The sequence below is a fragment of the Piliocolobus tephrosceles genome, chromosome 2, assembly GCF_002776525.5.
Source record: "Piliocolobus tephrosceles isolate RC106 chromosome 2, ASM277652v3, whole genome shotgun sequence".
NCBI classification, from domain to species: domain Eukaryota; kingdom Metazoa; phylum Chordata; class Mammalia; order Primates; family Cercopithecidae; genus Piliocolobus; species Piliocolobus tephrosceles.
This window is the reverse complement of record NC_045435.1, coordinates 72,480,484-72,494,634: the sequence shown is the minus strand read 5'-3', so window position 1 is coordinate 72,494,634 and position 14,151 is coordinate 72,480,484. Positions and strand designations below refer to the sequence as shown.

The following is a 14,151-nucleotide window of genomic DNA, read 5'->3' as shown; positions in this document are numbered from 1 at the left end:
TCGTAACTCTGAATCCATGAAGTCCTGTGATACAGACGTGGGGATGAGTTCCCGTGTGCTTAGTGAGAGGGTTCAGGAAAGAGTTTGTTAAAGAAATGGAATTTGTGGAAGAACTTTGAGTGAACAGCAGGATTTCAGCCAAGGGAGGGAAACTATTATAGATGGAGTGACCTATATGAGCAAAGACGTGGGAGCTGGGAGTTGGGTGGAGTTGGGGTGGGGGCATGTTTGAAGTTCTGAATTTGTCATTTAGGTTGGACCATAGACTACCTGCAGGAGGCAAATGAACACTGTAGAAGTGGTGGAGCTGAGGCAGAGGCAGACTGTAGAGGACCTGGAATGCTAGGAGAGAAGTTTTTATTTATTTCATCAGTCAGTGGAGAGCCCCTAAAAATGTTAGAGCAATCACTAACATGGCTAAAGCCATACTTCAACAAGATTGGTCTGATAGTATAGCATACATAGATTAGAATTAGGGCTTACTGTGTGACAAATGTGGTGCTAATAATAATAGTTGACACAGTGTGCTTTTGCACTGTTAATTTCTTAATGTTCCTCATAAAGTAGTTACTCTTGTTTTACTCATTTTATAGATGTAGAAGCATGCACAGAGCGGCTAAGTGATTTCCCCAGAGTTATACAGCTCGTAGTGGTGGAAGTGGGATTCAGCCTGGGCAGATAGGCCCTAGAACCCATGCTCTTAATGGCTGAACCCAAAAAAATGGTGATATTTACAGCATTGTCAGTGAAAAGGTACATGGGAAATTATGTTTAACAGTGTGTTTAACCTGCATTTTATGGTAGCTGAGGCAGTATACTAGAACTCTATAGAGTCAATTTCCTTTTATAGCTGAATATTCATCCAACTTTTCCATTCCTTGTCTTCTTTTTTTTTTTGAAATGGGGTCTTGCTCTGTCATCCAGGCTGGAATACAGTGGTACGATCTCAGTTCACTGCAGCCTCTATCTCTCAAACTTAAGCAGTCCTCCCTGTCAGCCTCCCAAGTAGCCGGGACTATAGGCACATGCCTGCATGCCTAGCTGTGTTTTTTTTTTTTTTTTTTTTTTTTTTTTGTGGTAGAGACGATGCCTCACTGTGTTGCCCAGACTGGTCTCAAACTCCTGAGCCTTGGCCCCCCAAAGTGCTGGGATTACAGGCATCAGCCCATCACGCCTGGCCTCCATTCCTTTTCTATAACTTAAAACTTTCTATTTTTAAAAAACTCCTCAGCTTAAAGACTTTAAATCAACATTTCAAATCAAGTTTGTCATAAAACTACAATCCAGTTTTAAATCCCTAGAAACATTGGGCATTATTCATTACCTTTTCTGTTGTAATTTATTATTACCTTTTATATGTGTATTTTCAAATTTTCTTCTCTTTTCAAGCAATTTACTATTACTGGTGAATGTTTCTTTGGGAGAGTTCATATGTACATGCAAACATATGATTAAGAAAACAATCCAAAAATTCAAGGCTTTGAGGTGTTTAGCAAATGATACATTTTACTGTAGAGTGAGTATGCATACAGCTTAAGTTTTTAAAAAGCTATTTATGTCTTTAAGTCCTTACTGTTGCAACTGTCCTTATTATTCCTAATTTTGCACTTGATTGCTATCAATTCCAACCACTGAGCTGATGAATTCAATTTACTCTTTCCACTCTTCTCCCTCTACTGGAATACTGATATTCATGACAAGCTATAAGGTATTTCACTAGAGGGAGCATAGTTAAGGAAAGGCATGCCTCTTGTACAGAATACAGCCCTGGCTCTCTCTGGAGAAGAAAGAAGGAAAGGGAAAGATGTAGTCAGAGGAGTGAGAGAGGATTTGAACAAAGGCTCAGCCAATTTTAGGAGCATATAAAGAAACCAAAGCCAACACATTCCTAATTCAGTGGATCTGAGTTTCTTGCTGCTCAAATGACTTCAGTCCTTTGGGGTTGATAATGGAGAATCTCTGTTACCAACCCTGTAATTTAACAGATAAGTATACTATACTTACTGCTTTTCAAGTTTATTAAAATGTTGTATTGGGACTGGTGGTTTTTTCCAATTAAAAATGGTTGTGTGGGATCTTGTATTTTAGAAATGTTTTGGGTAGTTTTGCCTTTTTACATTAAACTGGATTTAATGTTGGAAAGGTCAACGTTTTGTTTTGTTTTCTTTTTGTACATTGTGATACCTTTGGCCTTTGAACAAAACATTTTATGAGTGCAAAGAATCTTTTTTGTAAAGAGAGACTTGTTACCCTTGGCATCTACTGAGAACATCCCTAAATTTGGGTGATAAGACCACATTTTAAGTACATCCTTGGAAGGGATGAAATGCACAGAATTTGTAGTACTTCACCTCTGACAGCCCAGTTCTTAAGCCATATACAATCTAGTTGGCGGTGACAGTTTTTTTCCACGAGAGTGTTTTGATGAATTGTTTCCCCTACTTCCTACTTTTCTCACATACTCAGTGAAATTACTATCTTATGTTCACCGTGGTGCCTAGTAGAGTGCCTAGTCTGTAGCAGGCAATCAGGAATTGTTGGATACATTGAATACTCATTACTCAAGCCGTATAAAATGAATATTACTTAAGTTTGCAGGCAGTGAAGTTCCTCAGAGTTACAAGGCATCATCAGAAATGTACTGGCAGAATCTCTGATTGATATTATACAGGCATAATACTATATTAAAATAGCATTAAGTGAATATAAGTTGTATTGCCCTGGTGTGGTGGTTCATGCCTGTAATCCCAATACTTTTGGAGGCCAAGGCAGGAGGACTGCTTGAGCTCAGGAGTTTGAGACCAGCCTGGGCAACATAGTGAGACCTTGTCATCTCCACACACACAAACACACACAAAAAATTTATATATATTTGTGTTCTTTTTATAATTTGGTGGTATGGAAAGGGAAGATTATCTAGGTAAGAGGTCATCAAGTTCTTTACTGTGGGCCTGTAGATAATACAGCTAAGTATTGGGTTTCTGTTGTACTCTTGTTTATAAACAGTGTGCTTTGCATAAGGAACGCTTTTAAAAGTTGCCAAAATTCAAATATCAGATGCACTGTCTCAGCTTGCTGTTTTGACTTTTTTTGGTGACTCATTCCAACTTTAAGGAAACCTCTAACAGCCGTGGATATCAGAACATTTCTAGGAGTTAGGACTTTTTTTTATGGGTGAAGAAAGAGTGGATAAAATGCATTGGCTGCAGCAAAAGAGAATTGGTTGGAGAAATACCAGGAAATGCCTGTCAATCTCTTGTCTGCACATCCTTTTCAGTTTGATAGTAAGCTTCCTAAAGAATTGAGCTGAATTGCTCAGTTTGACATAAGACATTTATTTATAGTGCTTATTTATGAGATTCCTCAATGATTGATAGCTGCTATTAGTTTTGAGTATTGAGGAACTCAATAATTGGTAGCTGCTATTCGTAATAATTTCCCTTAGTAACGATCATAATGCCAAGAGGATACTTAATATTTTTCATTTTAAGCCTGGTTGTGTTTTATTAAACCAATCAAAAACTTTGAAGAAAGAAAGAGGTATCAAGCAGGAATTGGGAAAGAAGTTGAAGTACTCTTAAGTTGCTGTAATGATCCCCATTGGCTAGAAGTCATATTAGTGAATCTTGAAGTAGCTTCACATCCAAAAGAGGAAAATCAAATGTCTTGAGGAGGTAGGACCATACTTCATGTTTGCCATTCTCCTTATTTTTGTTCTCACTTTGTACTTTCAGGGATCTGAAGAACTGTACTTAACAAGCAAGCGCCCTTTTTTATCTATGTGGCTTGGTGGCTGCAAGCTTTTCTTTTCAATGGTAGCTTCAAATGCCGTTAAAATCCAAATTTTTGTTTTTCTTAAGTGTAGAATTTCAAAATTTCAAATAATAAATTGTGTACTTTAGGAAAACAGAGATTGGGTGTTTTCATGTAATTATTCAGATTTGTAGTGATTTAGAGTGAATGAAAAATTGAAAATCTGCACAGGGGTCATGTAAGCTATGTTAAAAGTTAGTAGGGAACTCTATTCCTGTCAAAGGAATTATATGGTTTACTCTTGTGCATTTTTCTCATTGATAGTCTTAGGGAGGAAGTTAAAGCTTTAGAAATGATTTTTAAAATTAAATCTTTCCAATAATTTCTACTATTTTGGTTATTTTGATAAGGACAGGAAGTAACCATGGTTTCACTTTTTGGACTTGTATGCATGCAATCCACGAAAAAATTTTACAGACTTATTTCTCAATCTTTCTAAAATAAAAATGTGTGTGTGTGTATGTATATGTGTGTGTGTGTGTGCTTTTAAATTTTGAACCCCAAACCCTCTTTACCAGTCCCACCTTATGTTTGGGTTGCAGTAACATTTCTTTATTAATTTTTATGCTTATGTAAACTTTTCTGTGTTTCTGCAAGTTGGACCAACAAAGAAGTTGGCCACCTCTGTCACACCAGATGTTTGAGGTAAAAAAAAAAAAAAAAAAAAGGAATAATTGCACTTCCTCCCCATCTAGTCAGAGAAAGCACTTGGGAGCAAGCATCTCTGACACACATTACAGGAGTTGATATTACTGCAGTGTGAAACATGCTGATCAGAATCATTGTTTTTGTCTCAGGCTTCAAATGATCACATCAATTTGAGAAAATAGTAATATCAGCACTTATTGAAAGCGTTTGGTGTGGTCTGCTACTGTTTCAAGAATTTTGAATGCTTTAGGTCATTAAGTAGCCTTTTAGTTTGCCATCTGTAGCCTATCGCTAAGCAAATATTGTGTGTGTTGGGGAGGGGTGCTAAGTTTTGTAGGCCAATGCTTAATTTAGTGAACAAAATTTGACCGAAAACAGTATTTGCTAAACATTTTTTGTAGGAATTCCTTATATTCTCCTACTCCCTGGGGTCTCGTCCTGTCCATAAAGAGAGAAGGACTAACAACTCAAGTTAAAAATGAATCAGATTTTTATTTTTGGGGTGAATGAATCACTTCCAGGAGCACTGGAAACCCAGAAACTTGGGGTGGTGCTTCTAAAATATGTACACGGGTTAAAGCTCCTCTCGGTTTGTTTCACTCTCCTCCATTCCCTCGCATACTGATCTTATGGTCTCTCTTTGCTGGACGAATTCAAGTTCCCCGGGCGCACAATGTGACTTCCAATTGCGGGTCGGGGGCTCACATGTGGGCGGTGTGGCGTGCACATGGTACTTCGTCCTGACACCTGGGCAGACACCTAGACGGCACTTCCCCGCCAGCTCAAGGTCCCCTGCATCCCCGGCGTCCGCTCTGCGGCGGCTTCCCATTCATGCTTTTGACAACTGCGCGGCAGCCCGCAAGCCGAGGGCAAAGTGCCCCCTGCACCAGCCTCTCCTGCGCTGCCCTGGGGCCGGCCGGCCGGCTCCTCCATAGGTGGCTGCATTTCCGACTTCGCCCTGGCTCCAGTCCGGGGGCTTGACGTGCAAACTTCGCCGGAGCGAGCTGAGAGGGAGGGACCGGCAAGTGGGAGGAGGCGGCGGGAGGCGCCTCTGCTTAAGGGAGCCGGCCGGGCGCCGCCGCTCGGACGGACGCGCGGACGGAAGGAAGGAGCGGGGCAGCCGGGCCGGGCCCGGGGATGCGAGCGCCCGAAGGGTGGGCAGCTGGAGGTCCTGGGATGCGGCTCGGGCTTCCCCGCGCGGGCTGCCGTGGTGGGGCGCGGCGCTGGAGCGGGGCCGCTCCGGCGCCGGCCTCCGCGGCAGGTCCCTGGGCAGAGGCAGGCAGGGGACTCAGCGCCGCGGTGGCGGGCCGCCTGCTGCCCGTCCCCTCCCTCGGGCGGCCGCGAGAGTCGAAAGCGAAAGCTAGCCCGCGCCGTGGACTTTGCGCCCGGGGCGGGGGGTAGCCTCCAGGAGGCGGGCTTGGGGGGCTGGGCGGCCAGGGGGGCGCTGTCAGCGTGCCCCACCCGGTCCACGGGCCGCGCACGCCGCCGGAACTCCCCGGGGCCTCCTTAAAAAGCGGCCCCCGCGCGACTCTTTCCCCCTTTTTTTTTGTTACATTGTAGGAGCGGAAAGAATGTCGGAGCGGGCCGCGGATGACGTCAGGGGGGAGCCGCGCCGCGCGGCGGCGGCGGGCGGAGCAGCGGCCGCGGCTGCCCGGCAGCAGCCGCAGCAGCAGCAGCAGCCTCTGCAGCCCCAGCGGCAGCAGCAGCCGCCACCGCCGCCGCCACGGCGCCCACGGCCGGAGGACGGCGGGCCCGGCGCCGCCTCCACCTCGGCGGCCGCAATGGCGACGGTCGGGGAGCGCAGGCCTCTACCCAGTCCTGAAGTGATGCTGGGACAGTCGTGGAATCTGTGGGTTGAGGCTTCCAAACTTCCTGGAAAGGACGGTGAGTGTCTACGCCCTCCTATCCCCCTTCACCCCCTCGCGACCCCCTCCTCTCTCCTCCCCTCCCCCCTGCCCCCGTCCTGTGACCCGCCCCCTCGAGGGGCAGAGATGCTATCGTTTGCTGGGTTGCGGAACGCGGAGGTGCCCACACCTACCCTGTGCGTGCGTGAGCGTGCGTCACACTCCCGGCCACTGACCTGCCTCTCCCCTCCTCCTGTGTGTGTATATCTCCTAGGGACAGAATTGGACGAAAGTTTCAAGGAGTTTGGGAAAAACCGAGAAGTCATGGGGCTCTGTCGGGAAGGTGAGTCCAGCCCCCCTGATGGAGTTTGTGCAAATCCCTGGGAAGTTTCCTTGACACTTCACTGGGGCCGGGAGCTTCAGCCCACCGTAAGGACTCCCCCACTCCCTGGTGCCTACTAAGATCCTGCCTGAGGAGAGGAGGGAGGGAGGGGGCAGAGCGCTTGGAAAGTTTGGTTTGGGTGCCTCCTGTAATAAGGAGCATCCGGAATCCTTCTGTGACCAGGCAGGAGCAGCATTATTGGTGATGAGTACTGGGAACCGGCGGGAAGTTTAACCTAGATCTCTGCATTTCTGATCTCCTTACGGAGAAACACAAGTAGAGGAAGGAATTCTCAGCTTTGAAACCTTTCCACGACTGCTTTGGGGACATTTTCTGTTGGCAGTCAAAACGAATTTTGAACTTAAAGATGATGCTTTACCTATGCAGTCTTATTTCTGTAGGATTTAAGGCACAAGTTGAGGGTGCTACAAAAAGATCATCATAACCCGGTGTGCAATTTGGTCAGATTTTTTTGTGAGCTGCCAAGATCGGGGAGAAAGAAAGCCAGAATTTTATTTGGTAAAACAAGCCTTTACTGCCCGTAGCTAGAGAAATCAGGGTCTAATTATTTGTTTGTTTTAAACTGTTAAAAAGATACACTAGGGAAATAGCTGTAGCTAAAGGTATGTCTCCAAATGAAAGTCAGGCCAGGTATCTGGAAACTCTCAGACTTTTTCTTGAGATTTTCTTTTTCTGTGAATAGTCAGCTTTTGCTGTCTAATACCTGCATTAGGCCTGGGCACACCGTGGTCAGAAAGGACTTCTGAAGTTCAGTGAACTTTGGGTTCAGTTTCAAGTCATTTTTTCAGTGACTTAGGACAAGGCTTTGAGTGAGATTTGGACCCAGAATACTGAGTTTATAGTCCCCAAATGCAGTTTTATTTCTCACTTGTAGCCATTTATTTTGGCAGAATTTTTGTCTGTGGCCCAGGAATAGGTAGAACTTTGGCAACTGGAGCATTTTTAAGTCCAAACTTTGCCCATTGTTACTGTCTTCACATTTCCTTCTTGTTTTTCACACCTGCTTTTTCTTCACTTAACTCTCTTTCGGTTTTTTTGAATTGGCCACTTCTTTGGTCTCTTGGCACTGGGAGGAAGAGTAAGACCAGTGAAAGCCCGATGAGAGCTTCCAATTGGAACAGATTATAGAACAAATTAGTTGATTTTTAAAATGAGAATTGCTGTTTGAGGGTAAAGGAAAGCAAAGGAAAGCACAGGACTTGTTGATGATGTTGCAATAGGAAAAATCAGTTGCTAGTCCGGTTTTAGTGCTGAATTGGCAGCCTGCCTGGGCTTAAAAAGTTAAAATCACTAGGTGGCAACTCATAGGAAGTAGTTGGAGTAGAGCTTTAGAGGACCTGACCCACTCTTGTTCTTAGTTTTCATTTTCTGGGTATGGATACATATCCCATACAAGCTTTCTAAATCTGTGTGAAAACAAGATTCTAATTATCAATAATTCTGCTGTAAAGGATGAGTTAAGTGTATTAATGTTACATTGGGTGCCTTGAGCTGGACAGGGATCCAACCAAATTAAGGGGACTGTATCTAATTTTTGCTGTATGTATTATTTTCTGTTGGGATATATTTATCAGCATGTTTTCCATGAAGATTTAAGACCTTAAACCACCTGTTTTGAGGCACAAAAGGGACATGAATCTTGTTAGTGTTTTGTTTTGTTTTGATTTTTTGAGATGGAGTCTCGCTCTGTCGCCAGGCTGGAGTGCAGTGGTGTGATCTTGGCTCAGTGCAACCTCCACCTCCTGGGTTCAAGCGATTCTCCTGCTTCAGCCTCGCTAGTAGCTGGGACTACAGGCGGCAGGCCACCACGCCCAGCTAATTTTTTGTGTTTTAATAGAGACGGGGTTTCACCGTGTTGACCAGGATGGTCTTGATCTCCTTATCTCGTGATCCACCTGCCTTGGCCTCCCAAAGTGCTGGGATTACAGGTGTGAGCCACCGCGCCCGGCGCTTGTTAGTGTTTTTTAAGGGTTCTTCTCCTCCCCCTTTTAAAGCTGCTGTAACCATTTAGAGGATACTGTAGCTACCAGGCCACTTGGAACTTATGCCTGAGTCGAGACTGAAGTTTTAAATTCAGTCAGTTCTTCATTTGTTTGTGACTTTGTGGATTTTCTGGGGATATTTTTAAAACCAAGTTTGAGGATGTCCAGCACTCACTCAGTGGACCTTTATGTTCTCCTAACAGACCGTTATAGGCTGCTTCAGAAATGAAAATACGTTTAATATTACCAAAACTTATTAGACCATTATTCATTGTCTGGATAAAATTATCTGCTACTAAGAAAAGATGTTTTGAAGTTAAATCCATACTGATTCCTCTTGTTAAACTGAAGAAATATGTAGATAAATTGATCATGTGAATGAATCACTGAAAGTCAAAAACGCCTCTTTTTTTTTTTTTGAGATGGAGTCTGACTGTCGCCCAGGCTGGAGTGCAGTGGCAAGTTCTCGGCTCACTGCAACCTCTGCTTCCTGGGTTCAAGCGATTCTCTGGCCTCAGCCTCCCTAGTAGGTGGGATTATAGGCACGCACCACCACACCTGGTTAATTTTTGTACTTTTTGTAGAGATGGAGGTTCACCATATTGGTCAGTCTGGTCTTGAGCTCCTGACCTCAGGTGATCCCCCCGCCTCAGCCTCCCCAGAGAGCTGGGATTACAGGCATGAGCCACCACCCTCACCAGAAACTCCTCATCTTGAAAGATCTCTAGGAATATGCACTTGACTTGAATTCTCCAATTTGCAATTTTGGACCTAGGGGTTATAAAGCCTGGGTGTGAGAGAAAGCTGCTTAACCTTACATTAGTTGTTTCATCTTTCCGAATATACTTTCCCTCTTTGGAAGATAATACTACCAACTTCCTAAGGTTATTGTAGGAGTTGAAATTAAATTAGATAACATGTGAATGACTCAGTACACACTAATTCCTTTTAACTCTTTCGACTGCTGATAACCTTAGGCCTGACTTCTTAATTCTATATTTCTAGGTATGGGATTTTTTAATCTGTGACCTTTGAAAAGGCTTCAGGGGGTTGTAGTTCCACTGAAATTGTATGCAAAATAATGTGTCAGTTTTCTAGGGTAGGTGTTCATAGCTTCTCTTGGATTCTCAAAAAGATCATTTACAAGTTCCCACCCCTAAAATTCAAAACTGCTAAGCCAGGCTCTCTGCCTGTTTTTTCTTTTCACTTCCTGTAACTAACTTTGACCAACTCCTATCAGGCAAGACTACCCAAGGGTTAATGCTATGGCAGACGGTTGGAACTCTTGATTTAGATGGAGGGAAATTATTTGTGGTTTTGGTAGGAAACCTACCCAAGGCAAGACTACCCAAGGGTTAATGTTGCGGCAGAAGGTTGGAACTCTTGATTTAGATGGAGGGAAATTATTTATGGTTTAGGTAGTATATCATCCCTCTTCTGCCATTTAGCACAAGTAGGCAAATATTAAGACAAAATTTGGTTATCGTTCAGAGGTCAACCTAGTTTCGTTTGCATTCTTGTATTTGTATTGCCTTATTCTTGTTCTGTAATTTGTAGTATTAGTTGTTAGCATGATTCATTTTGGTGGGAAGAAATTGGTAATACATTTTGACTTTTTGTTGTTGTTGAGACGGAGTCTCGCTGTGTCACCCGGGTTGGAGTGCAATGGCATGGGCGCGATCTCGGCTCACTGCAACTTCCACTTCCAGGATTCAAGCGATTCTCCTACCTCAGCCTCCCAAGTAGCTGGGATTACAGGCAGCACCTGCCACCATGTCTGGCTAATTTTTGTCTTTTTAGTAGAGACGGGGTTTCACCATGTTGGCCAGGCTGGTCTTGAACTCCTGACCTGAGGTGATCCACCCGCCTTGGCCTCCCAAAGTGTTGAGATGGCAGGTATGAGCCACTGCGCCCGGTTGACATTTTTGAAGTGATTAAACTCAAAAGACAAATTACTGTTTTTTCCCTCAAGGTGATTTGTGAAATTCTGGACTTCCACAAATTTTAGATTTGTGAAACTTAACAAAATTATGTTTAGATTGAATTATTTGGTACTAATAACTGATTAGCGTTTCTATATTAGTGCCTGAACATTTAGAGACCCTTAAAAAATAAAAACTTTAAATGCCTTAGTTTCACAGCAGATTTTAAAACCTATATGGTGTCATTGTAGGAGTCAGTAATGGAATTGGAAAAAAATGACATCTTTGGGAAGCTGTCCATAACTTCTCTAAGTCTAACTGTTGTATGGTATGGAAGTACTCTACTTTTTCTTTCTGCACTCTAAGTGTCAGCATTTGAAACTGCATTGTGTGATGGCTCTTTGTTTAGAGAGTTAGTTCCCTGAGGGCAGGGGTGTTGTTGATGAAGGCATATTCAGCTCTTGCACACCATTGTGCTCGTAAATATTTGCCCCAAAAGTGAATGAGTAGAGTTACTAGGAAGATTGAATTGAGTCACTCTAGCATGTGGTTCAAATGACCAATTTTTCATTGTATTGTGACTCCAAAAAAAATAGTATTCTGTGTGCTTGTGTGTTTAGGGGGTGTTGCTGTATGGCCCCAGGGGAGGCCAGAAGCTTTCAGCACTTTTTGCTTCTCTGTCCTTAATATAATGCTCCATTTACACTTTCCAGGAATGGTGCAGACAGGACATCACCTCTCTTATCTCTGATATTTAGGCAAAGAAGTAGAATGGCAACCCAGTGTGATGTCCATACTTGATGATGGGTGATTTCCTTCTCAATAATTAACCTGAACGTGATTGAGCCTGGGGCAAGATGGAAAAGTGTGTGGTTAGCACCTATAGGCAACTAGAGTTCAAAAAAAAAAAACCCAAAACAAGCTTGCTAGGGAGTTGGATAGCCTCAGTAAACACAGACTGAGTGAACACAGTACCACCTTTTTTCTTTCCTAGGGGAAAAAAATGGTTCATGGTTAATTAATGGAAAACAAATAGGTGTTTGTGAAGTATTTTACTGTTAAAGGCACATTGTAGGTATAATTTCCTCTCCCTGAAATACAGAGCATTTCTATTTTTCTCTAGGGTTTCTTTTATCTGCTTTTCTCCTCAACTGTTTCTTACGGACAATTTGAAACATACAAAGTAGAGAAAATATTTTAATGATCCCCCTTGTATCCATCACACAGTTTCAACAAATGAGTCATGGCCCAATCTTGCTTCACCTCTGCTCTACTCCCCACAGTGAATTATTTTGAAGCATATCATTTCTTTTTTTTTTTTTTGAGACGGAGTCTCGCTGTGTCGCCCAGGCTGGAGCGCAGTGGCCGGATCTCAGCTCACTGCAAGCTCCGCCTCCCGGGTTCCCGCCATTCTCCTGCCTCAGCCTCCCGAGTAGCTGGGACTACAGGCGCCCGCCACCTTGCCCGGCTAGTTTTTTGTATTTTTTAGTAGAGATGGGGTTTCACCGTATTAGCTAGGATGGTCTCGATCTCCTGACCTCGTGATCCGCCCGTCTCGGCCTCCCAAAGTGCTGGGATTACAGGCTTGAGCCACCGCGCCCGGCCTGAAGCATATCATTTCTTTTGGTTTTGTTTTTCTGCTCACATGGACTTCAACTTACTTCCTGCAAAATGGAGGCTTTTTGTGTTCTGCACCTTTTTTTGAGGCAAGTCAGGCTTACATTTCTGATCCTCTCTGTGGGTGTGTAAAGGTTCTGCAGATGGCAGTACTTGCAGTGTGGTTATATCTTACGTGGAGATATAAACCAAGCATCAGACAGGAATCAGTAAAATCCAAGTTCCCTGCCTTAGCATCACCTGGTGCTTGTTGAACTTTAATGCACATGTAAGGTGCAGTCAGGTGATTTGGTTGCAGATCACCCACACTTAAGAAACACCTCCATAGATGAGAATCAGTGTTGCCGTGACAGTGGGCAGTGTCCTTGCTGACAGCTCCTGCGCATGACTCCTTACCTGTAAGCTCTTCACTAACCCACAGTTGCAGGAGCCCCCAGAGACCCATAAAGACCCCCCTGTAGCAGGGACTTTTTCCCAATTGCGGCGTGTGGGCCAAATCTTGCCTGCCTGGTTTTTGCATTGCATTGGTTGAAATAAAAACTCAAAAGATTTCATGACATGTGAAAATTATATGAGACTTCAATGTCAGTGTCCATAACTAAATTTATTGAAATGTAGCCACGGGCATTCATTTACTTGTCTGTGGCTGCTTGCTGCATACAGTGAACAGCAGAGTTGACTACACGCAGCAGAGACCATATGACCCACCAAGCCCAAAACATTTACTGTCTGGTTCTTTACAGGAAAAGTTTGCTGACCACTATTCTGAGTTCCTTGGTTGATAAAAGGAAACCCAATCTGCAGAACTGCAGAATGTGATCTTATTATTCTTGAACTGTCTATTTTGAAGGGGAGAATCTTCAAAATAATAAAATTCATTAGTCTTAAACCAAGAGTTCATTCAATAGTAAAGAAACATGTTGAGTTAGAAGCAAATAATGGAGAGAAGAAATGGTTTCACATAAGAAGGTTGCTGTCTTTGTCCACTTTTATAATTCACTGTCACTTTTTTATGGTATACACCTGATTGGGAGCAGTTCACATACAGAGCATGAATAGAGCTGTTACTGCCTCAGCTTCCAAGAGCCATGGACCATGAGAATGTTGCCTGAGTTCTATTAAGCCCCTCATGGTATGTAAATATTCAGGAGAAAGAGTCCAGAACTTTCATGGAATTTGCATTCAAATTCTCCAGAATCGCTGCCCCTGAGCTGGTTTAGAGAAGCTGAAGCCTTGTTATGGGTCTTAGGAATTATAGGAAAAATTCACTGGGAAACAAATCTGCATTTTGATTAAGAAGGCAGACAGTGTTCTTTAGGCCTGTATCTTTACAGTTTTGTGCTTACTGGAAAGTAACACCTGGCACAATCTATGCTGAATTTCTGAACCCTTACGTTTCACAGTTCATGGAGACCATGCACATGTTTCCATGTGCACAGTAGGATGGGGTTCCCAAGCTGTATCCAATTTACAGTTGTGCTTGGTTCTTGTAAACTCTAATCTCAGGAGGGAAATATGAGGTATTTATGAATCACAATCCTATGATCTAGGTATCACCATTATCTCCATTTTACAGATGAGGAAACTACGACTCAGAAAAGTGAGGTAGCTCGCTAAGATCACAAAGCATGTAAGAGGCCCTGTAACCCAGATCTGTCTAACTACTCCACAGCTCACATGCTTAACCAGTCTGCTGTTCCGAGCTCTTTCCAGAAGGTACATGGCTTTTCAAGAGCTTGAGCAGGTCACCCTAACCTTTGTTTTTCTTATCCTTGTCTGGAAATACTGACCTTTACCAAAAACCATTTTTTTAAGTAAAAATAACAGAGCCTTTTCCTTGCTGTGCCTTACAATAGTGTGTTGTATGTAGTTGTTCTTTTATAATTTTTTTTCTTTGAGGGGGAGGGGAAGTATCTGCAGTT

The 14,151-nt window shown here is 43.4% G+C and overlaps 1 protein-coding gene across 13 annotated transcripts in view; it reads left to right on the top strand.

Annotated features, from left to right (window-relative positions):
- The window catches only part of ATXN7 (ataxin 7), a 159,252-nt gene that overhangs the window by 42,047 nt on the left and 103,054 nt on the right, over positions 1–14,151 (top strand). For 10 of the 13 annotated variants that reach the window (XR_004228846.1, XR_004228847.1, XR_004228845.1 and 7 more), the window contains exons 3-4: positions 6,022–6,345; positions 6,580–6,648. Coding sequence is in view for 10 of the 13 variants with exons in the window: in XM_031935188.1 (XP_031791048.1) it covers positions 6,033–6,345; positions 6,580–6,648 (382 nt within the window). In the remaining 3 variants the exon portion in view is untranslated. Of the gene's footprint in view, positions 1–5,479; positions 5,616–6,021; positions 6,346–6,579; positions 6,649–14,151 lie in introns of those variants that run through there. The other 3 variants (XM_023200453.2, XM_031935187.1, XM_031935189.1) reach the window with 3 other exon arrangements.